At 37.5% G+C, this 27,775-nt stretch overlaps 5 protein-coding genes across 9 annotated transcripts; 1 reads left to right on the forward strand and 4 right to left on the reverse strand.

Annotated features, from left to right (window-relative positions):
* On the reverse strand, positions 301–8,699 carry LOC18610747 (alpha-mannosidase). The gene is made up of 30 exons (XM_018113929.1): positions 8,316–8,699; positions 7,962–8,243; positions 7,756–7,839; positions 7,390–7,478; positions 7,129–7,303; positions 6,827–6,946; positions 6,654–6,737; positions 6,485–6,556; positions 6,218–6,331; positions 5,964–6,064; positions 5,756–5,849; positions 5,292–5,459; positions 5,075–5,164; positions 4,751–4,816; positions 4,567–4,623; positions 3,983–4,202; positions 3,731–3,864; positions 3,324–3,389; positions 3,163–3,222; positions 2,988–3,059; positions 2,818–2,865; positions 2,508–2,627; positions 2,269–2,334; positions 1,737–1,849; positions 1,560–1,644; positions 1,278–1,388; positions 1,091–1,186; positions 963–1,010; positions 789–857; positions 301–691 (listed from the first exon to the last, which is right to left on the reverse strand). Exons 2-30 carry the CDS (start codon positions 8,217–8,219, stop codon positions 503–505), a joined length of 3,069 nt encoding a protein of 1,022 aa, XP_017969418.1. The 5' UTR covers positions 8,220–8,243; positions 8,316–8,699; the 3' UTR covers positions 301–502.
* Positions 9,672–13,005, reverse strand: LOC18610749 (26S proteasome non-ATPase regulatory subunit 4 homolog). 2 transcript variants are annotated; one of them, XM_018114399.1, is made up of 11 exons: positions 12,860–13,005; positions 12,638–12,751; positions 12,380–12,485; positions 12,151–12,265; positions 11,855–12,064; positions 11,448–11,760; positions 11,064–11,187; positions 10,566–10,669; positions 10,377–10,466; positions 10,046–10,121; positions 9,672–9,925 (listed from the first exon to the last, which is right to left on the reverse strand). In XM_018114399.1, exons 1-10 carry the CDS (start codon positions 12,869–12,871, stop codon positions 10,074–10,076), a joined length of 1,236 nt encoding a protein of 411 aa, XP_017969888.1. In that variant the 5' UTR covers positions 12,872–13,005; the 3' UTR covers positions 9,672–9,925; positions 10,046–10,073. The 2 variants fall into 2 exon arrangements, with proteins under 2 accessions (XP_017969888.1, XP_007046663.2); XM_007046601.2 differs by having other exon boundaries at positions 10,398–10,466; positions 12,860–12,871.
* On the reverse strand, positions 13,463–18,220 carry LOC18610750 (MLO-like protein 4). The gene is made up of 15 exons (XM_007046602.2): positions 17,749–18,220; positions 17,571–17,628; positions 17,252–17,475; positions 16,958–17,074; positions 16,797–16,857; positions 16,580–16,686; positions 16,122–16,196; positions 15,766–15,851; positions 15,526–15,575; positions 15,064–15,104; positions 14,785–14,955; positions 14,665–14,700; positions 14,289–14,356; positions 14,119–14,179; positions 13,463–14,025 (listed from the first exon to the last, which is right to left on the reverse strand). Exons 1-15 carry the CDS (start codon positions 17,875–17,877, stop codon positions 13,711–13,713), a joined length of 1,599 nt encoding a protein of 532 aa, XP_007046664.2. The 5' UTR covers positions 17,878–18,220; the 3' UTR covers positions 13,463–13,710.
* On the reverse strand, positions 18,861–24,077 carry LOC18610751 (receptor homology region, transmembrane domain- and RING domain-containing protein 1). The gene is made up of 11 exons (XM_018116625.1): positions 23,668–24,077; positions 23,264–23,494; positions 22,770–23,162; positions 22,144–22,241; positions 21,113–21,130; positions 19,944–20,164; positions 19,737–19,817; positions 19,535–19,614; positions 19,361–19,431; positions 19,240–19,293; positions 18,861–19,140 (listed from the first exon to the last, which is right to left on the reverse strand). Exons 1-11 carry the CDS (start codon positions 23,786–23,788, stop codon positions 19,024–19,026), a joined length of 1,485 nt encoding a protein of 494 aa, XP_017972114.1. The 5' UTR covers positions 23,789–24,077; the 3' UTR covers positions 18,861–19,023.
* LOC18610753 (ribosomal RNA small subunit methyltransferase B) lies at positions 23,945–27,745 on the forward strand. 4 transcript variants are annotated; one of them, XM_018124558.1, is made up of 10 exons: positions 23,945–24,156; positions 24,319–24,463; positions 24,800–24,890; positions 25,565–25,762; positions 25,845–26,083; positions 26,185–26,316; positions 26,531–26,598; positions 26,711–26,772; positions 26,891–27,025; positions 27,303–27,745. In XM_018124558.1, the coding sequence occupies exons 1-9, from the start codon at positions 23,957–23,959 to the stop codon at positions 27,022–27,024; spliced, it is 1,269 nt and encodes a 422-aa protein (XP_017980047.1). In that variant the 5' UTR covers positions 23,945–23,956; the 3' UTR covers position 27,025; positions 27,303–27,745. The 4 variants fall into 4 exon arrangements, with proteins under 4 accessions (XP_017980047.1, XP_007046669.2, XP_017980055.1 ...); XM_007046607.2 differs by having other exon boundaries at positions 27,327–27,745; XM_018124566.1 differs by having other exon boundaries at positions 25,845–25,963.

Here is a 27,775-nt window from a genome sequence, read left to right on the forward strand (position 1 = left end):
TTTTTTACCCAAAATCATATTCGAATATCTTATGCACTATTTGTTAAATATCCATACTTGTTAAATATTCAATTAAATTAAATTTAAAATAAAATTTAATGTATATAATTATTAAAAATTAAATTAATTCAAAAAAATAAAGTCAAAATCATAAGTACTACGTTGATTATAAAAAATTTATAAATAAAAAATAATATACATCCAATTAAAATTTAATATTAAAAGTTATTTTTTATAATTGAATTAAGATCATGAAAACTTAAACTCATGATAAATAAAAATTTTACTATCTAAAATTTGACTGAATCCGAATATTAAATATCTTTATTGTATTGAATCGGGTTGCTTACATTGTTGGACTTGGGTATTTTTTTTTAATGGAAAATTAGCCTATTTATTGTATTTCCTACCTATTACCAAATGCTTTTAAAGAGCATCCATGGAAATTACATTATTTGCTTGGTTTGGTCAAAAATGACTTGAAAGTGTGAAAACAGGGTGATTAAAATTTCAACGTGAAAGTGCGGATCTCCATGGGACCAAGCTCGACGACAAGTGTTGAATTATCGACAGGGCCTCCTCTGACAGGGGAGGGTTCTTTCCCTTCGTCCCCTTCCACCTTCCATGACAACTTCTTCATCTCTGACTTGACTTGGTTTGTTGTTAAGCTCATTTCTTTCACTTCCTTTATCTGGGCAAAAGTAATGAAGTTCCAATCTTCTGTTAGCTACAAATCAATGGCTGGTTTTTGTTGAAACATCAATGAGAAGGAGAAGCTAGACGGGTACCGTTCTTCCATTGAACATCTTCTTTAGTTCAACTTTTGCTAGAGTTGAATGCGTAGCATCTTCACTCTCCTAATAAAAACATTCACAAGAATCACAAGTCAAGTGGTATTGGACTCGGATCATCACAAGAATCAAAAAGAAATCATAACTGCAGTGTGGGTTAGGGTCACATACTTCATACAGATGTGCTAAACGGAGGAGGACACTTCCATCATCCAGTTCCTGCAAAACTAGTATTTTCAGAGAAAGAGCTATTTTTCCAAGTAGAAAACATGTTTGGAAATGGGTTTAAAACTGTTCACCTGAAGAGTAATTAAAGCAACATTGAGCGGCAAGCTGTACCCTGGATCCATGGCAGTTGCTTTTGTCAAATGAGATGCCGTCCAGGTCTCCATTTTCTGAATGATCAATCATTTTATTCAATCATGATACCACAACAGTTGGAAATGTTCCATGGCAGAATCAAGTCGTGTGTATATATATATATACCTCATGCGTGAAAGCTAAAAGAAGAGGTGAGTAAACTTCTTGGCCAGTTGTCCGACGCCAACGTGCACCCTCCCCTATCTTGTTGATGCTGAGATAGTAATTCCCTCGAATCTGGGCCAAGACCATCAAGAGAATATGTATCAGGTAGAAGGATTTCAAGTTTTGCCCATGGCTATCAGTTTCTGAATGACCATCAAGATAGGAAAGAAAAATAGGCACAATTCCCATCAGATGATGTGATTGAATGTTGAATGAAATGCTGTTGCTATGGAAAGAGTGTACCGTCAGTCCCTGGCATGCACTTCCTACGCACACGCTTTCATCAAGGGCTTCACCTACTCCTCTGGAATCATCCTTGATGATCCGCCTAGTGCATCAGAAAAGTGAATTCAGCTGGTGCATATCTATGTTAATAGGCATACCAGGTGTGAATGTTTAAAATCAGAATCTAAACGAAACCTGTGAAGCATCAATTCTACTTCTCCATCTTTAATACTGGATCCTCCAGTGGCACGATCAACCAACACAGAGATTTCAGATTTCTTATCCGTAATATAAATCCCAAGGTTAATCTGGAAAAATCAGACAGATTGATTCAACACATTTAATATAGGAGTATTGCTTATAATGAAAACAAAACGCCAGAACCATCTCAGTCCGTGCCATGAAAACCTGTAATGATTATAAGTAAGCAGAGATGGTAGATAGTTGCAGTGGAAAGGAACAAAGGTATCGGGAATGATGTGTCAAACCATAAAGAGGCAAAGGAACAACCACAGCGGCTTCAAACTCTGTCTTTTTGCTGCAACTGGAAAACAGTGAAGATCTAAACTAATCTCAAGCTGCCTGACATTTAACTAACAATCGCAGCATGATAGCATGGAACCTTTTGCATAGATTTTGGCTGATTGGCCAAGCCTCAGCTAAGTAATCATTGCGAGTTTTGACTCATCTATTTTAGTGTCAGCTAAGCTAGAGTTGAGAAAATTACTGGATAGTAGTTTCCTGCTACAGGTTGAGTAACTGTAAGGTTCCAATCTTCCCTGAAGTCACGAACCTGAAAAACAACCATGATTATACATTTCAGGTTGGCACTATAATAGCCCAAATGCAGGTAGAAACCTCATGATGTAAGATAACCAGTTTGTCCGTATTGAAACCGATACAACTTCATTTTCTTTAAGTAAAGACTATCAGATATTCATAGAGAAGGAATGTTGTAGAAGTTACCCGCTTTAGAAAGTCTCTCCCATTAGAATCAGTATAAAACACCTTGTCTGTGACCATATTTGCTGTCATCCGAGTAATGACCTCTTTTCCAACACTATCATCCAAGGGAATTGGACCGATCTTCAAAATAGAAAATCGTTCAGTAATACTTGGCAAGTATCAAGAGAGATGACACCATTTCTACTTTATAAACAGTAGAAAACATTCATCTAAAACATTGTTTCAATGTTAGATGCAGTTCAAATACATTTTAGAATAGTAACAAAAACGAAAAGACAAATAAGGTTTAAAGTAGGGTGATGTGCCTTACTGTGAATTCTATTTCAGCATGCTCCTTGTCTTTGTAAAGCCTGGTGACCTAATGAATGGACATAAATAGACATATTTTTAGCCTTTAAATGCCTTAAACTAGCTTTTTCAGCCACTTATAATAAAAACCAGTCCAGAACCATGGAAGTGAACTCATAGAAAAATGATGACCTGGTAGATCCACTCATTAAACTGTTGGTGAATCTCATCAACTAGGGGTCCACGAGTGACCTTCAAGGGCACCTGCAGAACAAACAAAATGTTAAATTTGAAAATTCTACAAAATAGAATGTCTTAGACTAGTGATATGTCGAGGAGATGGCAATATCGAACATAAGAGGCTTACTGAGCGTGAAACAACAGTTGGAGGTGCCCCATTAGGCCGGAATATATATGCACCAGAAACCTGTAAAGAGTGATCATAATTGTAAAACTGGCATTTCAGCAGGCTCTCTCCACCTCAACTTGAACTCTTATATTTGAAATCTAAGTGCAGTGATTGCTTACCTGGGGATCAGCATCACCAGTGCTCGAACCGTACCAGAGGTAGCTCTGCTGCACCGGCACATCAACCTGGTAAATTGGGAAAGTAAACATGGTTATAAAAAAGTAAGTGAACTGGCATTCAGAACATTTCTATAAAGAAATAACAACACGAAATCTATGCCCATGGTGGGGGAGGTATTTAGCTTCTTTAACATCTATGTCTATATTTAACGATAGTTCCCCTATTGAATAAAAGTCAGAGCAAAGAAGAACAAAGGGGGAAGAGAAAAGACAAATGTGCACTGTCCTTTCTACTAATGGCTTTAAGACAGGTCAATTACGGCTAAATCCACTGCAGATCATGTATAACCACCAAATCAAGAGATTTAAGTCTGATGATCAATGTCAGGAAACAAGAAACAACTTACTCCCGTTCTAGAATTATACATCCGTTGCAGTTGGCCAGAACTTGTAGAAAAGGACATTTTCAGATTTCCATTTCCAATTTCAGTTGTCTCATTTTGTGGACTTGTTGCCGATATAATTCCAACTCTGCGTTGTCCTATATCATTGGAAAACAAAAAGATAGAACAGGTCAAGTAAGAAAATAAGCTTCACATAACCTAGTTCAGAATTGTTTTAGCTTGAATAAACTTAACACCAACAGTCAAAAACTCTACCTTTCCCAGCTCCTTTAGAAACAAAGTAAGTATTCCAACCTAGTGGTGGTACAGATACTTGAAAGAGTAGCCAATACTTTGGAACTGTATCTGATGACAGTCCCAAGTAAGCCTTTGTATAGAAGTCCCTTACATTTCTTGTAGCATTATCCAAAGCTAAATATTGTGTCTCAATGTTATTGCCAGATGAATCTTGGACAACAAGATCTGCATCATTAACCTGATAAAAGGTATCACTTCCAAATCAGATTAAAAGTGCAATTATTCTTAGATATATTAGTCCTTTGGGGTTCTAGACAAGACACAAAAGTTACACCACTATAGTAAGTTAACATAAACCAGAACATGGCTGTAGCCTTACTGATTAAACTGCAGAGAACAAGTTGGAGTTCATTAACAAACCTACTTAATGCTTTCAATATCCATTTTACTTTCTGATTTCAGGTCAACTCTTTTCCTGGAAAAGCTCATTGAATCTTATGTGCAATAAAGAAAGACCGAGCTCATGATCATTTCACAACATCGAGTTATGGAGACATTGTTTGATCTACAATTCCAAAAAGAGAACACCTAAAGGTACTGACCGGAATTCTAACAATTTCAGTACGATCCCATGCAAGAGGATTATATGCCACCACCACCTGAAAGTGACCATTTACAAAAGGTGAGTGAAAGTTCCTTTATTCTTTTTCCTTTTGGCACAAAAAGTGGATGAAATTTCAACAACGCATTATTGTAAACAAAACTAGAAAAATGCAGAAAAATTACCAGACTCTTCCCTTCTGGAATATCTTTCTCCGTTGGTGGACAGTAACTGATGTTGACCAATTGGCACTGTTAGAAATGGTCGAAAAGATCAGTGTTAGGCCAAGAAGGGAAACTAATTATTAAAGTAAATTGCTTCAGCAATTGCTGCAAATATACAGTTTCTTTTGCAGGGTCAAGTCTGAGAGGCATGATGAATATGTAGACTACAAAATAAAAAACAAAGATATTGTGAACTTTGAAAAAAAATTCTTGGATGTGTGAAATATATCAAAGAACCATCTCTTCATCCAGATAGGGAAACATTAACACCTCTTAATGCCTTACCTGGCTAAATGTCGATGCAGGTTCTTCACATTTATCTCCAGGAGTTTTCTTAGTTAGGCATGAGAGAGCAGAAGATACAACAGCTTCAGCCTGTAAATTAATTAAAAAGTTGTTCAATGTGAAAGGACAGAACTAAAATTCCGTCATACATAAACAACAATGTTACAAGATATTAAAACAAGCTAAGAGGGTCAAATTGAGGAAGTTAGCTGCCAACCTCAGTGCCTCCTATAGCAAGCCGTTTTGAGTAGTCATCTGTTGTATGTTGTTTGGCAGTACCACTGACGGCATCATGGTGCTGTGCGATACCTAGTGCATCTCCCAAACTAAAAGTATTGGGACCATTGGATGTCTTTCCCACGAAGAATTCAAGTTGTCTTGCCGCCTATTTCAAACATAGGGAAAAGCAGGTCAAATTTACCGTAAACAACATTCACAAAGAGACTTCATTGAGATCTGCTCTTTATCCTCATGGCAAATCAGTTGTCACAACAAAAAACTAGAAGGGAAGTTTTGAACAAAAACCATATAGACTAGTTGAGTCTCAGGGTAGGTTCGGGGTTGTATCAATTGCATCATCAAGTAAATGTAGTCTATACAGGATAAGGAAAAGAATTCCTCCTTATCTCATTGTGATTCAACATTTCTGCCCAACAAATAGGAGCAATTGTGATGTCATACCAAATAATATCCACTAAGCATCCGAACATATCGTTTCAAGGCTGGCCGACTTGTGAAATATCCAGTCCAATAAGCATTTTGGCTGTCTGCATAACTGCCAAGATTCATCAGACAAGCATATGCGTTGATTAGTCTAAGTTAGTAAACTGGAAAAGAAAAAGGGGTAAACCAAAGGAGAACTAGAAGGACAAGATTATGTAGTGCTCACGGAAAATAGTCATCAGTTTTAAGTGGCCATGATTCGTTTGCAGCATGTTTTGCATCAGTATAGATGGATGGTGTAGAATACAAGGCATTCACTCGACCATCCTGAGAAAATTAAGCACAAATAATAATGAAATTGGAAAAGGAAGACAAACTGGAAAATAGACCAATTATATGAATATATTTTCCCTAAACAACCTGTTCTGCATCAAGGGTTTGAAAAATCAACAATTAAATTGATTTCGCCATTTGAACTACCTTGTTAACATAGTGAATCAATTTGTCCATCTGCCTGAACCAAGATTCAGCATACTGGTACTGGAAATCATCTCCCATTGTCCACATAATATGGTTTGTCCTTGTCACATTTGCCTATACAGAATGAAGGGAAAATCAACTGTCATATGAATGTTTATGGTTCACCTAGAGCTGCAGAAGATGCTAAAAAGTACACCTTTTAGAAGCCATAAGACAACAGGCCAACTCCAGAAGCAACCAAATAGAAAAAGGGAGCAGATAGTTTACTTGGGTCATTGCAGCATTAATAAAATCATTAACCCGCTGTTCCACATTGTAATCAAATAGAAGAGGATTATCCTGCAGTCGTAACAAGTAATGCATGAGGCCACACTAAATGTGAACAACAGCCAATATATAGATGACAATGACATTAACTCTTCTTAAGTATTGGAACCTGGACAGGCAAGTCAGAATCATCCACTTCAAAATGGAAACCAGTAGGTGGACTATAATGAACAGGAAAAGCATTGGCAAAAATCTGCAGAGAGACCAACAGGTAAAGAATTAATACAACCAAACTCCTTACTGAATGAAAGGGTTAAAATTGCAGGATTTTGTGTACCAAACCTGAGATGAAGATCGAAAAGTTTTGGACCCCCGCCATATAACCTCCAGAGTTTTGTCATTCTTGCGTTGTGCTCTATCCTGATAATCAACTCTTGCAAAATGCACTGAATCAAAACCTAGCTGCCGGAACAATGTAATTAACCAAAATATGTCATTTCTTCAGATTATTGACAAACAAAATAAGTCTTGAATATCTGAGAAAATTAGTTAACTGGAGAGAGTTGGTTAAGCTTTGCTTGTGAACAGAGTAATTATCCTGAAAAAGGAAATGGATTGATCAGCAATTTGATTGAATTATGCACCTCAGCACCAAGCAGGTAACCTTGCACAGCAGAATGACCAAAAGGATCAATTTGCCACCCAGCACGAGGAACCTTGTTGAATTGCTCCTTTATCAAGCGATGACCTAAAGTTGATTGATCAATCATGTCTATGTAATGTGTTGTGGCTTCATCATGCATACACCAGCCACCATTACTGCAGATCCATCCTTAAAAGGCACGTTACATACATACTCTAGCACTCAAAGTTTCAAATTTGAAGTTGCTCAAGAATCAACATACATGAATTCCAATCGACCAGCATCTGCAAGTTTTTTCACTTGTTCTTGTATTTCCAGACTTTGTTCTGTCCACCATCTTTGGAAAAAGGCCTACAATTGATGCCAAACTATGTGATTAGATGATGGTAGCAACTAGCCAGTTAGTATCAGATGAAAAGTTTGAAATTACTATGCTATGATAATCATTCTTCTAAGAGGAAATCCAACCCTGTGAAGCTTCTGATTAGGCTTATTTCAGGTATTCAACGAACCCCAAGAGGCAGTTCAATGCACATACTATAGTATTTGTCTTATTTACAATCACAATCAATCTCAATAATGGGATAAAGGAAATATAATCCAACAGTAATCAACTGGATATATTTACCATCTCAGCAAACACAAACTTCCTATTTGAATCCCGAAGCAATGCATCAACAACTGAGTCCAGCACATACTGAACACAAGCACCCTGGAAAAAATAAAAAAAACCCCAAAGTTCATCATTAAAGACTGCAACTCCAGGCTCACTATCAGTCCCAGGATCCCTCGGTGGAACCATAGCTGAATATTAATGACATAAGAATCATCAACCTGAATGCTGTTGTTTGATCCAACATAGTACTGATCAACAGTCTTCAACCAGCCAACATCATCATGTGAATGTGGGACCAGATGAACGTTCAGCTTTCCGGGAACAATCCCAGCTCCGGTGTTGTACTTCACGTGCACTCCTTTAACTGATTTCACCTTCAGACCACAAACAGCAACAACAAGAACAACAAAAGCTGAAGCTAAACAACTTTCACCTTTTCTCATTTTTAGTTTTTTTTTTTCACCTAGCAATACCATTTCATTTTCTGCTCTGCTGCCAACCTGTTGAATTTATAGAAACGGAACAGTCAATGCCAAGAATTTTTTATTACAATAACAAAATGACAAACGAATCTTGTTCTGGCATTTGCTGGCTGGCGGGCCGGCCAAAGCTCAGTTTTTGGTGCAGTTTTGACAGGGATTAAATAGATTTGTCTACAAAGAGTTCACTATTCTATAGAATGATGGTAATTGGTTAGTGTCAAAGATGCAAAATGTTGAACAACGGATTCTGAAGTTAATGCCTGGTTTGTGGGTCATGTCAGAACTCAGGAAGAGTCAGCAAGGTCCCCACTAACAACTTGAGATCCTGGCCGTTGGATCTGTGTCTCATTGTTGGGTACATGAATCCAACGGGTTGGAAGTAGGTGTCAATGTGGAGCAAAACTGTGGAAGTACTAGTAGTAGCAGGAGATCTTCCCTTTGTTGGTATGTTGTAAAGGAACCAACCCTGCCTGATTTTCCCATGATTGGAGGGCTGACATAGATTTACTATAATTAGAAGTACCCCTTCTTCTTATTGGATTTGAATCATTTGATTGCTGCAGAAAAGGTTTATGCTTGATAGGATAATTAAGGATGGGACAATTAGGTCTTGGGAGTTAAAGCTAAGCTGCCAACACAGAAAGCAATACTCTTCCTGTCTGAATGTAGATTGGTCTCTTGAATGTATGGGTATTCATGCATCAGCGCTTTGGTATAACAGGCCTACCATTAGTAAGCCTTTTTTCTTGACATTTTGGTATGCATTGGACTTTTCAACTAGAGAAGGCGTATCTTATCATAGGAGAGGAAATCTTCAGCTAGAAGGACCCAATGTCATCTCTCGAATGTGGAAAACATACACTAACATACAGTTTTGAGTGCAAAATTTTTCCTACTTGTTTGGTATTTCACTTAGCCGCCATCAACTAACAGCAATGGACCAAGTCTCTATCTCTCTAGAACTACACGTGCTATACCTTTTCTTCTTTCTTTTTCATTTTATAGATGTAAGAGAAGTCAAAACCAAGGATAAGATTAGGGTAAAACCAAAATAAAAAGGACAAAATTCTTGGGTTTTGCTCTGGGAATTTGTTGACCGGCCTAGGCTCAGAGTTGGCCTTTTCCCAGTGAGTACAAACAAATTGATAGTTTCGTAGTCCTTTTTTTAAGGTGATTCTCACTCGAGATTACCTTGCTACGTGTAGTTGAATTCAAACTTAGCCTGATGTTGAGTCATATTTACAGGTGAATCTTTCAAAAGAAATGGAAGAAAATCATCCTGTGTGTTTGTCATTTGGCACCTGCAGAGATGTGACTCAAAATTTGGGCATGGCTTTGGCCAATATTTGAACCTTATATCCCACTTTTTCATTCTAAAAAAATGGCAACTAAATTTCAACCATTGGAACTTACTAGAAATGAACATAGTAATCGTTGTTTCCTTTGGAAAGTGGGGGGAAAAAAGATTGGATCTCATTGCAAATAAGTTTTCCATGCATGATGACATTCTCAATCTGTACTTGGGGGATATATATGTGTAGTATATAACTAGTGGAAACATCAAAGAGTTACATTTCAATGTTACAATTCTTTGACATGAAAATATCAGAAACTCTTCCAAAGCCTTTAGAACAAATAATACCCATCTACATGAATATCGAGTGGCTGCAATCAGGAGCTTCCAAATCTGCACAAGGAATCTGATTTCAAAAAAAAAAAAAAAAATCAGTCATACCAAACACTAGAACTCTCCAAGAGGTTACTAAGAGAAGTGGCAAATTGGAGTGTATCATGAACTAGGTGAAATCAGAAACTGCAACCTGAAAGAAAAGGAAATTCAAAGAAAAATCACTTCTCCTCATTTGGTGCCTTGTCCTCATCCTGCTTCTGCTGGGTCTACAAGGGTGGCATAATATCATCAGAAATCATTGAAAACAAATTTAATGATAAAAAGCACATATTTTCATATATAAATTAGAATCAGACATAAAAATTGATGTTATAAAACCTATATTTGAGTCCAGTAATAAAGCTACAATTTAAGAATAGTTCTACCTAACACTCCAATCCCTTTTTAAAACAGGATTTAACCCCAAGTCTTTAACACTCAGAACCATATCTCAATTCCTGCTATAAAGCATTTAAACCTACCACTAAGTTTGATGAGCTCACCTCAGACTGGCTTTGCATGGAAGCAAGCACCTCCTTAACTGAAGGATCATTTGGATCTACCCCAGGAAGCTGCAAAAGCAATTATTTACCATTACACGAGCTTTATTTTTTAACACAGAACTTGCTGTGAGGAGGAAAAAGATAAAACAGAAACTGCAGTAGACATACCGATGCAAGGATGGAGGATACGAAGGACTGGTCTGCTAACAACTTGCTCACATCTGCCTGACTAGATGAATCTTTTGCACTGTCTTGCACGGATAATTGAAGAGCTGCAAGAATTGGAAGTATAGGAAATTAAATCAGCATGCAGAAGAAAGTAAAATTATCTGGACATACCCAGGGTCTACATCCATAAAGTTTCGGAGACAAAAGAGAGCTGATTCTTAGGGATGATTTAACTTGCATAGCAAGCTACAGATAGTATGAATATTTTACTTGTAGGAATCATTCAAAAAAATTAAGTGACAAAAAGGACACTCTTTGGTCATCATTCACCATCAAATGCAACGTCAAAAAACCCTAAACCGCTAAAAATAAAAGAATGGAAATGTGCCTAACATCAATATAACTGGGCTTCTTTTTTTGACAAAGAAAGGAAATAGTTGACACAGATATGCTACTTTATCCAGGTGGAAGTAATAAAAACGACTCAGCTGTACTTACCTAAAGCAAGCTCTGGATCATCTGCAGCTGCATCTGACATCTCTGTGTCCTGTACATCATGGCTAGAGGCAGGCTCATCCATGGACATTGCAAGCGCCTGTTGTAGTAAAGCATTGTCATCGTCCTGTAACCAACTCAATGTCAGTTGTCTCAACATGAAAGAATATCGAAACGCCAATCATGTCTTCTTTTATGAGACAATCATCCAGCTTGAAGCAGCTATCCTATCAAACCAAGTAATGATGAGACACATAATAGTCTTTACAAACAGTCATATGATCTGACAAAGGATCAGAAACTATTTAACATTAGACCATCAACATTACAAATGCAGCGCATCACAAAAAGAACAGAAAAATTATATCAGAAGCTAATGATACTAACTGATAAATCGTTTCTCTTATTATCAGCTTCTGAAGTTGCCCCACTGGCATGTTCAGTCATTGTTGCATCCTGTGAGCTAGATTGTTGTTCCCCACCCTTTTCTTGTTTAGATGCCTCCTCTGCTGCCTTTTTAGCAGCCGCTTCTTGCCTGGCCCTCTCCTCTTCCATTGAAACTCTAAGAGCAAGGGCCAATTCAGGATCAAGGTTGGGATCCACACCAAACTCAAAACCAGAGACTCCACCAGCTGCAGCTGCTGCTGCCGCAGCTGCAAAGCCACTTCCACCTTCCCCATCCCCAGTGAAGATGGGGGTACTGCCATGGATAATAGAAATTCCAGTATTAGCAATAAAAACACAATTTATCCAGACAATAACATGCACAAATCAGAAACATCCAAACCACTAACCTTATAAGTACATCAGAGAGAGCATTAGGACCAGCAGGAACATGAACAATGTGACTGGAATCATTATTGTTAACAGCAGCTAGAAGCGCTTCCAGCTTCTCTGTCTTCCCTTCATCATCTTCACCAAAATTTACAATATCAAGAGCTACACTATTCTTTTTCAACTTCCTTCCAATCATCTCCAATGACTTCTTGTCAGGTTTGATAGGACTGCAAGCAATCATCGCACATAACAACCAAAAAGCATAGAAAGAAAACATTTCTTAGTTAACAGACATAAGCAACAAAAAGCAAACCTTCCAGCAAAGACAATAATCCTTTGCTGCTGCTTTTTATTCTGGCGATGCTTAAGCGCTAACTGAGCCACCTGAATCCCAGCTGCCAAGTCCATTTCACCACCAATTTCTAAACCTAAATCAGCATAACCAAAAACTCCGATTTAGTATCTTTCAACATGATAACATCCATTTATTATCAGAGTCAACAATGTTAAGAGAACTGAAGTATAAGCCTAAAGAAACGAACCATGCATGCAAGCTAAGAGTTTGCCAAGATCACTGGTAGGAGTGACCAAAACACGAACTCCTTTTCCTGCCATTATTAAAACTCCCACTGTATTCTCTGGATTAGACTGCAAAAATAACACATCCGATTCAATAAAATCAACTAAACCCTAAAATGCACGTACAATAAAAGAAACACCACACGTTTAAAAAGATTCGAAATCTTTTTCTTTCATTTTCAACTAAAGAAAGATCAAAGCTTCTTCTTTATCCTGTGTACCTGAGTTTTAGCTCCGCAAATAAGATTAACAGCATCGGCTTGAGCTTGAAATCTAGAGGGAGAGTAATCACCGTTTCGCATCCTCTCCGAATTGTCGATACAGATCATCGTTGCCTATTCGGTGTACACAAAATTAGGATTAAAGCAACTGAGTTGAATTGAGAGGAAATTAAAAAAAAATAGAATTTGGGAACAGAAAAGCGAAATGAGATTTTGGTTTACCTCGAGCACCATGGTTAAACGATGGAGATGAGAAACCAAGGAAGGATCGAGAGAAAGGGAAGAACTCTTTGGGGCTTAACAGTTTACTTGAAGGAGACGGATTTGCTGTTTCCAAAACGACGGAGTTTGGACAAGAACAGCAGGTGCTCTTGAAATATATAGCTATAGGCTATGACAAGAAAACGATGTCTTTTAGCCAATGAAGCACTGCCACGCGTAAAATGGCCTTTTTGTCCAGATGCAATTGGAAGGAATACAACCATGTTTTTAATTGTTTAATAAAAATAAAATTTTTTTAATCTTTAAAATTTCGACCATTTTTATTGGTTTTTACATCGCTTTTAAAGGAAAAGAGAAAAAAAATAATGAGAAAGCACAATGGATTATTGAATAGAAGAAAAGTTTATAATATGTTTTATTATTTGAAAAAAGTGGTTAAAATTAATGAAATTGTGAAAATTTAAAAATATTATATTTTTTTATTTACATTCAAGATTAAGATTTATTGTGAAAATTTGAAAAAAATTTATTTTATATATCGAAATCTTAAATTGTAGTTGAAAAGATAATAAAAATATATCATATTTATGGAGTTACAAATGAATTGACAGATGATCTTGTCAAATTTGATATTTAAAATTATGCGAATTTATTATATAATTTGATTATATAATTTAATTCATTTGAAATTTTTAGGCACTAGAGATGGCTAATTAATGAATTTAGATAGGTTTTTGTAAGTATATGATCCCAAACAAGAACAAAGGATCAAGGTTAAACGAGACGTTTTTCATCTTCAATATGATTGAGCTTGTCATCATCATGGCCATGGCTAATCCCCAAGGTAAAAGCTAGATTTGAACCTTCTGCTTCTTGCCTCTGGGCGATGATGATTCGTGTGTTGAACTCTCTGATGCAATGCCAGAGGCCTCCTGCTGCAGGAAATATGCTTCTTTGTGTGTCGAGGTTCCTTGTTCCGTGCTGCTTGAGGCGAAGCTGTAGGCTTTATGTATGTCAGTTTCCGCTGAGTTCAAGGATGAGGTTGAGTGTGACTCCTTGAGGAGTGAAGCAGAGGAACCATGCTTTTCCTTCACTCTCTTTTTCCATTTGGATAGTGAGACCCTCACGTTTTCAGAAACTACAGTTTTCTTGAACCTTGATCCCATCTATAACCACAATCCCAATGTGTGTGTGTGTGAGAGAGATAGGAGATGGAGAGGGAGAGAGCTGAAGAAGCAGAAAGATCAATGAGTTCAAACCTGTGTAACTATGACATAGAGTGGGAATGTAATGAAGCTACACCAGCACTGGGAGATGATACTGCATGAAATGGCCAGCAAATACATGATGTGATTCTTAGTAGTAGCAGAGAGTCAGCAGTTGAAAATCACTACAATGATATAATGTCAGGATGGTGTTTTTATAGTACCCGAATGCCAAACGAGTCACGAGGTAGCCTTGGTTCTCCATGAAGCAAGAAGAATCATTGATTTCCCACTGAAAGCAGAACTCAGAATCAGAACCATACACAATGGCTTGTAGAAAGGACTTGTATCATAAGACACAGAAAACCAGAAAAACCCTGTCTTGTTCTAACCTATCTGCAACTGATCAGAATAAGGCAGAAGGTAATTAATGCTTCATCAGAGTTTCCCAGAACTGTTTCTGTTTTTTTTTCTCTATGAAATGGGCTGAAAAATCTTGTAGCAGTATGATTACAGATTCACTTCCCCAGTATAATTCTAAATTACATCTAAAAGGATATGCACTGCAAGTCAAATTGAGCATCAATACAAAAGTCTTACCAGTGACCAAATGAATGAAGCCATCTCAAATGAATTCTGAAAGCAAAGTGCTTGTTAATGGACAAGAACTCAAACTTTGTAGTACAAATGAAAGCAATAAGATATTATCACTTCACTTACTTGAAACGAAATAAGCTGTATCAACCATAGAAGAAACCTGGGCCTTCCAAACCAAAAGAGTTCATCTCTCAGATTAAACTGCTGAAAACCCGCCCATGTACTGTGCTCCATGGTTTCAACAGCCAATTTCACCACCACACGGTGCAGTTTTGTACCAATTAGCAGTATCAACTTTTATTTATATCACAATGGAAGAAAAAGAAAAATCAGGAACGTGTAGGTTGTGACTTGTTAGTCGCTGTAAACATTTAAAAGACGAATGCAATGATGAAGACGTACAATGGCTGGAAGGAATGAAAGCCAGAAGTAAATATGGGTTCCTGACAAAAGAATATCAATCCTTTCAGGACAAACATCAAGCAAGATATATTTGTAAATGATTAAAGCTGAAGGGTTATATTGATGCATGAACATTGAATTGCAAATGTTTTTGATCCCATTACAATTTGGGCAATTAAAGGAGCAGGTAGTTGTTAACAGACAAAAAAAAAAGTGAAAATTGCAGAAGTGTAATGTAGTTGAGGCCTCAAAGGGCTGTTCAATTTCCATGGATGTCCTAACAACCTCAATGGACAAGAAAAAAGGGATAACATGACAGTTTCATTTAACTGGTTTTAGCTTCAGAAAGACAACAGCAAGCAGCTAAAAGTGGTGTCTACCTGCATCAGCAGGGGGCAAACACCACAATAGCTCAGGCAACCTATGCATGTATTAGTTTCTCAGAAGCAGAAGGAAAATTACCATGGAAATCAAGAAAGACGCATAGTATGGCATAAATCCACAAGGGCACGCTGCAAAAGAAATGCAATATAACTAAATCAATCTTGCTGCTATAGAAGGAGAAAAACCAATATAAAGATTGCTTCTGATTTATGTAGAACAATTATTACAGCAAGAAACTATATTTAATTGCTTTACAATTTGATTCCATAATTTCAAAGTGGTTTGTTACCAATGTGCATGTCAGAGTAGATGCTGTACCTAATGCCAACAATATCTCGAAATTCTTCTTCCATGCTTCGAACCATATAATTATGAAAATCATATGTCAAAGGAAGTTGATGAGTCTAAAAAAAGAATAAAAAAAAAAGAAAATTAGTTATTCACCATTCAAATTCTACCACATGCTCATTTCTTTCACTAGCTCTAAATAGTTTCTTTAGAGTCCTTCAAACCCCTGTGAATTATCGTTCATATGATCATGGCAGCCTCCCTTCCTTAAAAGGAAAGGAATCCTAAGAAGTAAAGGACACGAGCATGGCATAAATTAAATAATGTATGCTCACACTCAAAGAGATCTAAGGAGCTAAACCTCTAGTTGAACCTAATGGACATACAGTAATGAAGCCCAAGCGCAAAGCCATGTAGTCAGCTCGGTTTATGGAAATCCAGAACTGGCGGCTGAAACAAAGCTGCATGATAATACATATTAAAATCACTTCAAAGTAAATGGTACTGTGCAGGAATTACAAGCAATAAAGACAGGTGAAGAACCATCTTTGAAGCTACATTTAGTTAGAGGTAACTTGGTGAGATGATCTTGCAAGCACAGGAAACTTTCAGCAAAATCATGAAAATATAACCATGATTGTTGATAGATGTGACATACAGCCAATGTTGTCGAGAAGTATCAAGAGAGTTCATTGTATTGACAACAAGAAGTGCAGATTCTCAATTGCTTTATTCCTCGCATAAAAAAGGAAGGAAAAAAATCTGCTTTTTGTATAGATTAATGAAAATAACTAAGTAGCAAATTGGTAAGCTGGCAATATATACAAGATCTCGAGAAGACTACCAGCCAAACAAGAACTCTGTGTTGGCTCCATGGGTGGGAAACATTGTGAAAAATGAAAGTAGTCAATCGCCTCATTTTCAAATTATCTGGTACAGCTTGTGAGGAATCTAGATTCAGAAAACAATGCAATAGGGATGAGATTGGTACTCTCTAGAATGAAATCTTAACGAAGAATACATAGAATTAAAGTCCTAACATCAGCTGGAAAGATTTGCACCTTGTACATATTGAATAGCCATAGTCTTGGCTTGGTTCTCCCATGTTCTCCAGCTATAAATCTGCATAAACTTAACTGTAAACTTGGGGCTTTCTTGGCAAATATTAAGACCAAAATTAAGGTGCAAAATAGGATTTGTATTAGTAAGAAGATGCATCAACCTTAATCATAGCCAACGCGATGGCAATAAAGCTGTAAGAAACATGGGTGACGCCAAGCACAAATATGAAATTGTGAAGCTGCTCAAGGCTTTCATATGAAGCAAAAGAATCCTGACCCTGGAAAACAAATTGCACATTTGTGAAGAAATTCCTTGCAGTAGCAAATGTAAAGTGAAAAATATATGTTCCAGGTTATGGAAAACAGAATCATAACACTTCCATTACTAAACAGACAAAGCAGGAAAGTATCCAAGCATCTCAAGACTCAAAGCCAACAGCAGGAAGTGATGCTACCTCAGGACAGTAGTCATACCGCCTGGCAGTTTGCTGCTTTCTAGAAATCGTGTTGTTCAAGTATTTGGAACTTGGAACAAGCATGTGTTGTACCATCAATCGATCATCAACCTTTGCGCAAGGATAGAATCGGCTATTCAATGTCGATGATTTGACGCAAATTTTAGCAAAGAAGGTAATCCAATGACCCATCAACAACGAGAGAACTCCAAAAAGCATCAATTCTGCTGACACAAAAGATTGATATGATGAGACCAAAAGAATTCTGCTTCTCAGAACAATTGCATCAAACAAAATCAATCTCAAACCAATTCTTTACCATCTTTAATCTTCTCCAAGGCTGCCATCAGAGATTTCCGCTTAGTCTTGTCCAACCACTATAGATTGAAGAAAGTGATATGGAGATGCAAATACATCAGAAACAAAAAAACTTGGAGCCTGGAGGGTTTCCAGATTCATGAGAGATTAGAGAATCAAAAACAGGTGACAAGTTTTACCTCTCCAAACTTTTTCAAAGAGTGATGAACCAGGTAACCAAAAGAAACCATGACAATGATCACAGTAGCAACAGCCCAAGATGGGGTTTCTTCCAACGATTTCCCTTCTCTAGTCTCTGCTTTCTCCATTTCTATCTTCAAACTGTAAACACTAATCCAAATTCTGCTTTCAGGGTATTGAATAAATGGACCAACACGACCCGACAGACATGGAACATAAAAAAGCTCAGGAACGCCTTTTCAATAAATAGCAGAGATTTGGTGGTGGGGTTTTGGTTGTGCCATAAACTTGAGACCGTTCCAGCTGAAGTGAATTTAAGAACACATGCCCGGGTCGTTGAACTCGTTTACAAACCTGCCCAATTGCTCGGGACCCCAGCAACCGAGATCTTCACCACTTAGGATTTGCCAATTTGGAAAGTGCAACGTGACTTTGTCTTTTCACTTGTAGCATTTTCTATGGTGAGGTTTTCCATGTCATGATCACTGCATTAGCATTCCAAATTATCATAGAAAATTGCAAATCGTGATTCAAACAGAATATTCGCTTCTTTTTATGTGTATTCATGGCACGTTCCGACGAAGAGGTTGAAAATTGTTTAAACATAGACAAGGATCATGATTCCTATGCTAGTTTATGTTATCAAATGTAAAGTAAAAAAATATTGCAGGGAATATTCTTTTTAAACAGTGCTTGAGATGGGCAGTCTTGGTTACATACTGACTATACGGATTTGTTTATAGTATTTGATTTTGAGCGTCGACCGTCAGGATTTTATCCTTTGATTGTTTGGCTGGTGTGGTGCCGAGGGATGTCCATAGACAACCGAAAGTGGCTTCAGTAACCATACTAGGCTTACCCTCACCTATCACTGGATTGTACTGATTGATTTAGGGTTTGCAAGTATCTCTGAAAGTAGTTCGTTCCTATGCTTTTATTGCTTTGCAGGGTCTAGTCTCAGAAATAGTTTCTGGTCTTGAAAATAGAGTCACACGCAGCATTAAACCATTGAATTTGACTACTGTGGCGTAGAGAAGATAGAATTCAACTGGGTCATAGTTGTTTTTTCTCTGCGTTGCTTAGTGCACAAGAAGCCAAAGGAAAGCAGTTGTACCCAATAAGTGCAAACAGGGTTTTCCATAAAATAATAATAATTTAACATTGGGTGGCAAACTGGACAGGATCTTTCTAGACAGGGAGAAGAGAGAAGGGGAAATAATAGTAATAAATTTGCTTTTTCCCTGTTGAAAACTACATGAACAACATGACAACAATCACAGCTCTTCTTTGTGCTTGTCTTCTACTTTTACAGGCTCCTCCATCTTCAGAGGAAACCCATTATCCACCCAAGCAAGATAACCACCTCCCATGTTGCTCACATTCTTAAAGCCCTGCCATGTCAATGAGTACAGTTAATTAGTTCTGGTCTAAGGCCCCTGATCAAGGACCTGGGAAATTCTGTCTGAAAGTTTTTAACTGAATAAACTTACTATTGTAAGGAGATCAGCAGTTGCATAAAGGGATCTGACCCCACTTTGGCAGCCCTAAAAGAAAAACAAAGAATTAAACTCCATAACATTTATAGAGAGCAAATAATGAATTCAAAATTACCACAACGAGAAGATCGTCCTCCTTGCAAAATGATGAAACCTGCTTCAGGAATTCAGGATTCTTCACCCTACCTGCAGTACACAATCAGCTTCATTACACTTTCACCAATTCCAAAACCACAGAGTTTTAAGGATGAAGAACAAGCTTGCAGTTGTGAGAAACTAAAGGTTAGACCTTCTGGTGTGTTGAACATGTACGGGATATTCAGGATCTTCTCTGCATCCACATGTCCCTTCTTGTACTCTTCCACTGTCCTGTTATTACAAATGAATCCGAAAACACAAACTTAAAAGGAAATTCATTACCAAAAAAAAAAAGGAAAAACTAAAAGTTAAGAACCCTGTTGATGAACAAAAGACTCGAAGAATCCTGTTACCTGACATCAATATAACCATAGCCTGACTGAAGCAAGCTTTTTGCTTGAATAACATCAATGGTAACAACTTCTGATCCTGAGCTGCAAAAGATAAGAAGAAACAGAAACAACCCACAAGGGAAGACAACGAAAGAAACACCCATATCAAAGTTTCTGCACCAACTATTCTTAGAAACCAGATGCTGTCAAAAAAGGAAAAACAGTCACCTTTTATCCAGAGAACCCATGACGGATACGAAATTCTCTTTTATATATGTTAAAGTCTTTGCTGACTTCCTGCCGTTGTTTCTCAGATCCTGCGGCTGTTTCCTTGGTTTCTTTTGCCTCGGAAAAACTAAAACCTGGTGAAGATGGAAACAAGTGGGCTGAGACTGCTTCAAGTTACTAGAAGATATACTGTTTGTTAACCGCAGCTGATTGTTGCCGCACTTTCATCCATTTCTATGGGATGGGTGAGGATAACGACCTGTATTAACTCCCAGTAAGCAGGCACCAGTGACATGGTGCCACGTCATCTGGACAAAGGAAGTGCAACCAACCATCGATCCTTTTCTGTCGGGACTTACTCAGACTCCCACTCCCCTCCCATGAAGTTTGTTTCTGGTGCTTCTCCGACTGTACCCTTACAATTTTACCAATAATGTGGACCAAAAAAGAGTAATAAATTGCCAATAAATGAATGATTGCCTTTATTTCTTCTTTTTGTTATTCATCAATTACAAGAAAATGATTATTGTCAATCAATGAATGATTATTGTCAAGGTGCTCACTGATTGAGAAAAGAATTACAAGAAAATTGCCTTCCTTTTTTCTCTCTTTCTTTCTTCTTTTTTAATATTTTACCCCAAAGCTGCATTCATGCGATAATGAAAGAAATCCTGCTAGGTGAAACATAGGAGGATGAGCCATCTTGGAACATGAGCATTTTATTATACAAACAAGTATGGCAGACGGCTTGTAAAAATTTCAGCCATTTGAACTAAAGCTGAAGAACCATTTACAAGGATTTTGTGCAGGCAAGACTGTTAGGTTTTGGTTGGCAAGATGCCTGAGGATCATTTTGATGCCGGGCAAGAAGATTAGTTGGACATCACACTGCAACAATTTTACCGACTTCACATTAAGAGACTACATCAGCATCGTCCCGGACCTCTTGTCTATACTTTGAAGAGACAGGTGAAGAAATAAACTTCTGATGGGGATGTCCCTCCCGAGCAGAAAGCACACTGAAACATAATGTTAGGAAGAAAACAAAATCAGAGGCATCTGGGGAAAAAGGAATTTACATGATTCATATAATCCATTTGACGGATGTTTACTTCATACCCAACTTGAAAAGAAAGCCAAATGATCATGCCCAATTATTGATTCTAAACCCGGCTACTCCGCTTGATCTGTCAGACGAAAGAAAAACAGATTTGGGTAATGATAAAACATATTGGGTAGAGATTCTTATCTTGCAATTTAGGTGAGAATGTAGACAAAAAAATATGTCTTCATGACATGTAACAAAGCTAAACAGACTGGCCATTCAAGTAATATTTTCCACCACCAAATGCCACCCTTGCACAATTAGACCAAGTTCTAGTATCAATAGGGACATTTTGTCCCCACTGCTATTTATGTCCCTCAACTGCTAGACTAAGAAAAGACTTCCATAACCAAGACTAAGAAGAAGCATGACTTCCTACAATCTCAAACTGCTAAGGACAAATCGACTCAACCAAAACCGAAACACAAGTGCAAAAGCTAACTGTAGGCTGGCTTAGGCGTTAGTTTATGCACACTTTTTGTAACATGAATAAGCCTTGTGCAGTAAATCCTATTCATGTTTTTAAAGAAAAGATGAGTCTGACATGTACTTTTATCATATTGGAATTGCATAGATGTCTGATGCTCAACAAGCTATCAAAATTTGTGCAAATAACATAACCAATAAGCTATCAAAATTTTTACTTCCCTCTGTTTCAATATATCATGAATTTTCAAAAAAAAAAAAAAGTGTACAACTATTTCCCTGACTTTCATAAACAACTTCTATGTATGTACTTAGCTAATCAAATGCTCATGGAGCTTAGTATGACCATAAAATCAGATAGAATATGCAACATCCAGTATAAAAAGTTACCAATCGCCAGTTTTAAAATCATAACTAAACAGTGACACATGCAAAATGTCTGCTTCATTTCATCTGCAAAAAGCCATTATAGAAGTCTCCTTAAGTTCTTCCAGTAAATCCATAATTACATATGATTCCATCTCTACAATAGCTTATAAACAATTTAGCTCACAATACAAGAAGCATGCCTATGACAGGGGATGTAACTCTAGAATGTGAATATTCAATGAGAAGAATTAAGTTGCACCACTAAACACAAAGATACAACTATGGCCTTTGCTCACTAACCTCAGAATATGCAATTTTGGTTGCCATATCGAGTTTGCAAACAGGGCAGAATGTTCCCCACTTAGTCAGCCATGACTCCACACAGCTTGAATGAAAATCTGCGAGCAACTTTCATGTTGATTAAGTGATATCTAATCACATAATGCCAGAGTAAGGAAACAACAAGTTAAATAAAAAATGATTGGGGAAACAAGTTTTGCATGTGGCATTCATCTGTCTGCAAACAACAATTCTAAAAATACAGAACGACAGGATTCATTTAAATTGTGCTGTCAGAGCCTTTCTAACTAAATGATTGAATATGTGCATGAATGCAGAAACTGCGGTCTATTGCATTATAAATTAAAAAAGTTCCTCTAGTTCATTCTTTCTCATATTTTTGAAATTTGTGAAAATCTGCGCACTTCACAACAAAGAATTTAGCATAGACTAAATATCATGTATCTTCCAGTTTCTACATTTTAAACAGTTGAACTCCTCAACCTCATGAAAATCAAGCTAGCCTGTAACAGCAAAGAGATCCCTCCTGGGAGCTAAAAGAATGTTAAATTACCCACCACAAGTAAAACATACACTGCAAAATGTGACATAAAGACTAGAAATAAGCTACAGGAGCAAAATCCCACCATGTTGACAAGGAAGAACTTTAAGAATTTCCCCATCCTCATAATCCTCGAGGCAAATTGCACAAGTTTCTCCAGTGCAGCACTGACTCAAACGAGCAGAACTAAACGTGACACGGGGAAGAGCTTCGACCATCTTGGTATCCACACTTCTTACTGAGTTCCTTCCTCGCCAATTTGACAAGCTTCTGGGGGCAATGAAGGCTATCACCAAGAAAACTGCTATAACAACAAGTGATAGAAAACAGATAGCAAATACCGTCCACGCCCTCCCATTCTGCTGCGCATAGATGCAGCATTCTCCCATTTCCCCTTTCGCATGATCTTTCAAAAATTCACCGGCAGATTTCGAAACGAAAACAGCTTGCACTTCTATTCCTTTAGGGTTCATCATCACTTCACACACACACACACAAAGAGCTCCTTTAAGCTAATTTTCCATTAAATTAAATAATCTTCTAACTTTGAATGAAAAGTTAGAGAGCAAATTAACTTACTGTAGACTAAATTGCCTCCATTTCTATCATCGTAAACAATTGCAGCAGAAAAACCCCCCCTTTGAGCGTTTCGGATTTTCTCCTCGAAAGAACAATCGCCCCGAATTATCAAAGCAAGCTTTACCGGGTCAGTTCTGTTCGAACTGAATTCGTTCCGGAGCGGAGTACAAGCATCCAAGGGATCCGCCACTTCTAGTGCTCCGCAAACTCCCGAGTTATTCATGCCACGAGCTAAAGAACATACAGAAAAAGAAAAAGCAGTTAACTTTTTTTTTCTTGCAAGAAGTTTTAGCTCAGAGTAGAGCAGTAAAACAATTTAAGCTTGAAAAGGTTTGTTTTTTTTTTTTCAAGCTTTCCTGCATTTTCCTAGTAAACAAACAGGAGAAAGGCAGAAGAGAAGTTACCGAATTTGGCGGGAAGGTCGGTGAAGGAAAGGGAGAAGGGCTTCAAGACAACGGTAGAAGAAGCTAATTCGATCAAATAAGCAATAATTACTAAGGAAAATCCAAGCCAAGCTTCTCTCATTGCTATCTTCCTTTGCTTCTTTTTTTGTTTTTTATTGAACTTGTTTAAGCTGAGCTTCAGATTTCTGATGAACAGTCCGGTAAAATAAGCGTCCGATAGAAGGCGCTAGCTCTGAGTAGGAACGTCGTCGTTTTTCAAACAGTCAACACGGTGCGTTTTAGTTATTCTATGGAAGGGTTTGTCTACGGTTTCCAACGAGTTCCCGAACACTGCCACCGCTGGCGCTTCTTTGGCAAAAACCTTTTCCGTTCGGTGATGGATGAAATTTCGAACTTGCCACTGCCAGAAGCCTTCCTTAACTTTCTCGAAGAAAATGGAATCGACCCTTCAATTTATACAGCCTCTGATTCAACCCCTCGTTACGTAAGGTAACTTTGATTTAAGATTGTTTTCATCTGTAAAGCTGACGCACACGCCTTTGGTTGTATTTGGTTTCATTTTTTGTTTTTATTTGTTGCTGCCTTGTTTGGGTTGATTTGCAAGTCATTAGTTTGCTTGTGTAATTTTGGCTTTTTGTGTTTGGGGTAAAGGTTGAAACCTGGGTGTGAAGCTGAACTTGAAGAAATTGAAGCTGAGATGAAGTGTAAGCTTAGGAAAGTGGATTGGTTACCTGGTTTTTATTCTCTTCCACCTGATATTCAGATTGCTAATTCAAAGGCATACCAGGATGGAAAGGTGAGGAATATGGAAGTCATATCAATACTTGGCGGTGATATTTTAGCTTAGTTTCCTTGATTGATGGAACCTTGATATTTATGCTTTTATTAAATCAATGGTGATAAGGTCTTGAATTTTGTCTGATATTGCATATATAAAGTGATTCTGGTCACTTTATTCCCTCTTATCCTATAGAACTGTTTTAAGAGATGGTTGCAGTTTGTAGTTTTGAAATTTCACTCTTTAGTGTTTGTCTCTTTGTCCTTTTAGGCATTGTCATGATTGTCAAGCATTTACTCTTTTGCATATCTTTCAATGTTCTTGTTCTTTCAACTACTTGTTTTGGTCTTTCAGATCTATGGAATTGACGCTGCTTCCGGAGCTGCTGTCTCAGCTTTGAAAATCTCCCCTGGGGATCATGTTCTTGATCTATGTGCTGCTCCCGGTAATTGATCTTTTTTTCCTGTGATTATTTATAGTCAACTGGTCTGGTATATTTGCACAAACCCTTCACTGTGGCAAAGGAATGGGAGACTTGATAAAGTCCAAACCAACTGCAAAGTGCAATATCTGTTTTCCATCTTGAAGGGCACGTTCTAATATCAAGTGTTGCACAAATCTTGGATGGGGTTTATGTCTGTGATTCTGTTTAGAATGCTTTGTTTGTTGGTTTGATTATTACTGAGAACTATATTTGTGCGTATACTTCCTCTTCTTATGACTGACAAATATAAAGAAGCTAGATTGTTTATTTCAGGAAAGATTTGGTTTTAAAGGATAGGATGTTGTAGGATTGGATTGGATTCTCAAGTGATTTTGTAGATTCAGCTCAGCATAGGATGTTGTAGGATTGGATTGGATTCTCAAGTGATTTTGTAGATTCAGCTCAGCATAGGATGTTGTAGGATTGGATGATCTAAGTGATTTTGTAGATTCAGCTCAGCATAGGATGTTGTAGGATTGGATTGGATTCTCAAGTGATTTTGTAGATTCAGCTCAGCATAGGATGTTGTAGGATTGGATTGGATTCTCAAGTGATTTTGTAGATTCAGCTCAGCATAGGATGTTGTATTCATCTAGAATGTTTTGCCTACTTTATTTATCACATTTGCCTTTCAGGTGCTAAAGTTTGTATGATGTTGGATCTCCTTGGTGATTCGGGTTCTGTAACTGGTGTTGATGTTGCAAGACATCGTTTAGCAGCTTGTAGAACAATATTGCAGAAATATTCCTTGGGTGATCGGTGCCGACTATTTGTTGCTGATGGAACAACATTTTCTCTTGCTCCTGTGAGGGTTGATTCAGTTTCTAGATCATGTAATAAATCATTTTTTTTTCAAGAACTCTTTACATACATGTCTATGTGCTATGACGTATTCCTTTGTCTAGTATTAAATAGGTGAATCTGCATTTGAGGATAAGGATGACAAATTTAGGGAGTGGACTTCCAGGAGACCTTGGAAAGAAAGGAAAAGAGCTGCTAAAGCAAGGGAAGCCAAGTCTTCACAATTGGTTGCAGTGAGTGAAAATCCTGAACTTATCTTTTATGGACAGCATTCTGGAGTAGTTGGGCTTAGTAAAAATGAACTATCTAAAACCATGTCTGATCTTGAAGTTTCAAGCTGTGGTTATGACAAGGTGAAGTTGCATTTAGTTTAAAATCAGCTGGCAATTTAAAATGTTATTTTTTCGTTCTCTCTCGCAAATGCAAGCTAATAAATATTTCCAACTTAATTCAGGTGCTTGTGGATGCAGAGTGCACTCATGATGGATCAGTTAGACACATCCAAAAATTTGAACATTGGGGCTGGAGAACGCTTCAACGTCGTGTATTGGATGCAGAGAGAACAGATAGTTTAACTGTACTTCAGGTAATATCTTTTTTCCATCACGATATGGTATATTTTTAATTTTAGGCTTCCGAAATTATATTTGATTGAGAGAACTGCTCATTCTCTTCTTCCCATTATTCATTTCATCCTGTTCACTATTCTAGTTGCTTACCATCGGGAGGCTAGTAAATACTCTCACTTTTATTTTCAGTCTTTTCTTCGTCTAACATCGAGTATATTTGTTGTCTTGCAGTTAAAACTTCTAAGGAATGGCTTTAGATTGCTGAAAGTTGGGGGGTTGCTTGTCTACAGCACTTGCAGGTGCATTTCATTGGCATTTCTCATGGCTTGTAAATTTTATAGTGCACATACTCGCATAAAAGAACCAAAATGATGTTATGTTTGCTTTTCTTTTATTCTCTACATCAATTAGTTTGACGGTTGCTCAGAATGAAGACATAGTAGAGCACTTCCTCAAGGAAAATGCTTCTGCAGGTTAGGGCCGTTGATACTTTAAACTCTCATATGAGAAAAAGGTGTCTTGAAACATAGAGCCTTGTTATCTTTTTCTTTCAATCTTATGGGATAGAGATATTGCCTTTGGATCCTGCAGAACTACAGGAAATTGATGAAGCTGAAGGGTGGCCCTGTAAGTGTGGGAGGATACCAAAGACCCTACGCTTTGATCCATTGACATCACAAACTAGTGGACTCTTTGTGGCTAAGGTCACAAAACTGGCCACTTGAGGTCAGGTTCCTTCAATTCTCTACTATAACTTTTGTGTTTCTTTTGGAATCTTAATAAAATCTCTTCGGCTTAGCCCAAAAAAAAGGTTCAGGGTTTGTTTCTTTTCAGATCACTTGAAAGATAAATTTGCTATGTGTACTCATACTACTCATGCTGCATGTTAGCCATATAACTGTAGCTTCCATGCATTAGTTACTGATTTACTAGAGAATGGTCTCTTTGCTTGTGGGTGAAATGTTCCTCATTGCTTCCATTCCTCCCTTCTTCTCTCTCTCAGAATCGAATACATTTCTTATTGCAGAGAATCATCTCCTCGATGCTGCATTTCCGCCTCTTCGATCTCAACTGCTGCCTGTTTCAACGCTATTGGTATTGGACCCTGCTCGCTGCCAGATGGAATGATGCATGTTATAACCGCAGAGAGGGGAGTGTGGGCAGTTCATAACGAATTAACGATGCTTCGCATTGCATGTATTTCGAAGTTACTGATTCTGCAGATCAAGGTTACTAGAAACACTTTCCGATATTTGAGAATTTTAGTATATATCTCTAAAAGGTAACACCATATTTAATATTTCAGTAACGAAATCTTATTGAATATCCATAGAAGTTTATTAGAAATAATGAAATTTATGAAAAATAATCATGTATTTTGAGTTTACTGATGTTGCAGGCCAGTGGTACTGAAAAGCTATAAAACTATTTGATATGTTTGCAATATCTCACTATCTAATATTTCAGTGATCCTAA

This window comes from Theobroma cacao, chromosome 1 (genome assembly GCF_000208745.1).
Source record: "Theobroma cacao cultivar B97-61/B2 chromosome 1, Criollo_cocoa_genome_V2, whole genome shotgun sequence".
Taxonomy (NCBI): Eukaryota; Viridiplantae; Streptophyta; class Magnoliopsida; order Malvales; family Malvaceae; genus Theobroma; species Theobroma cacao.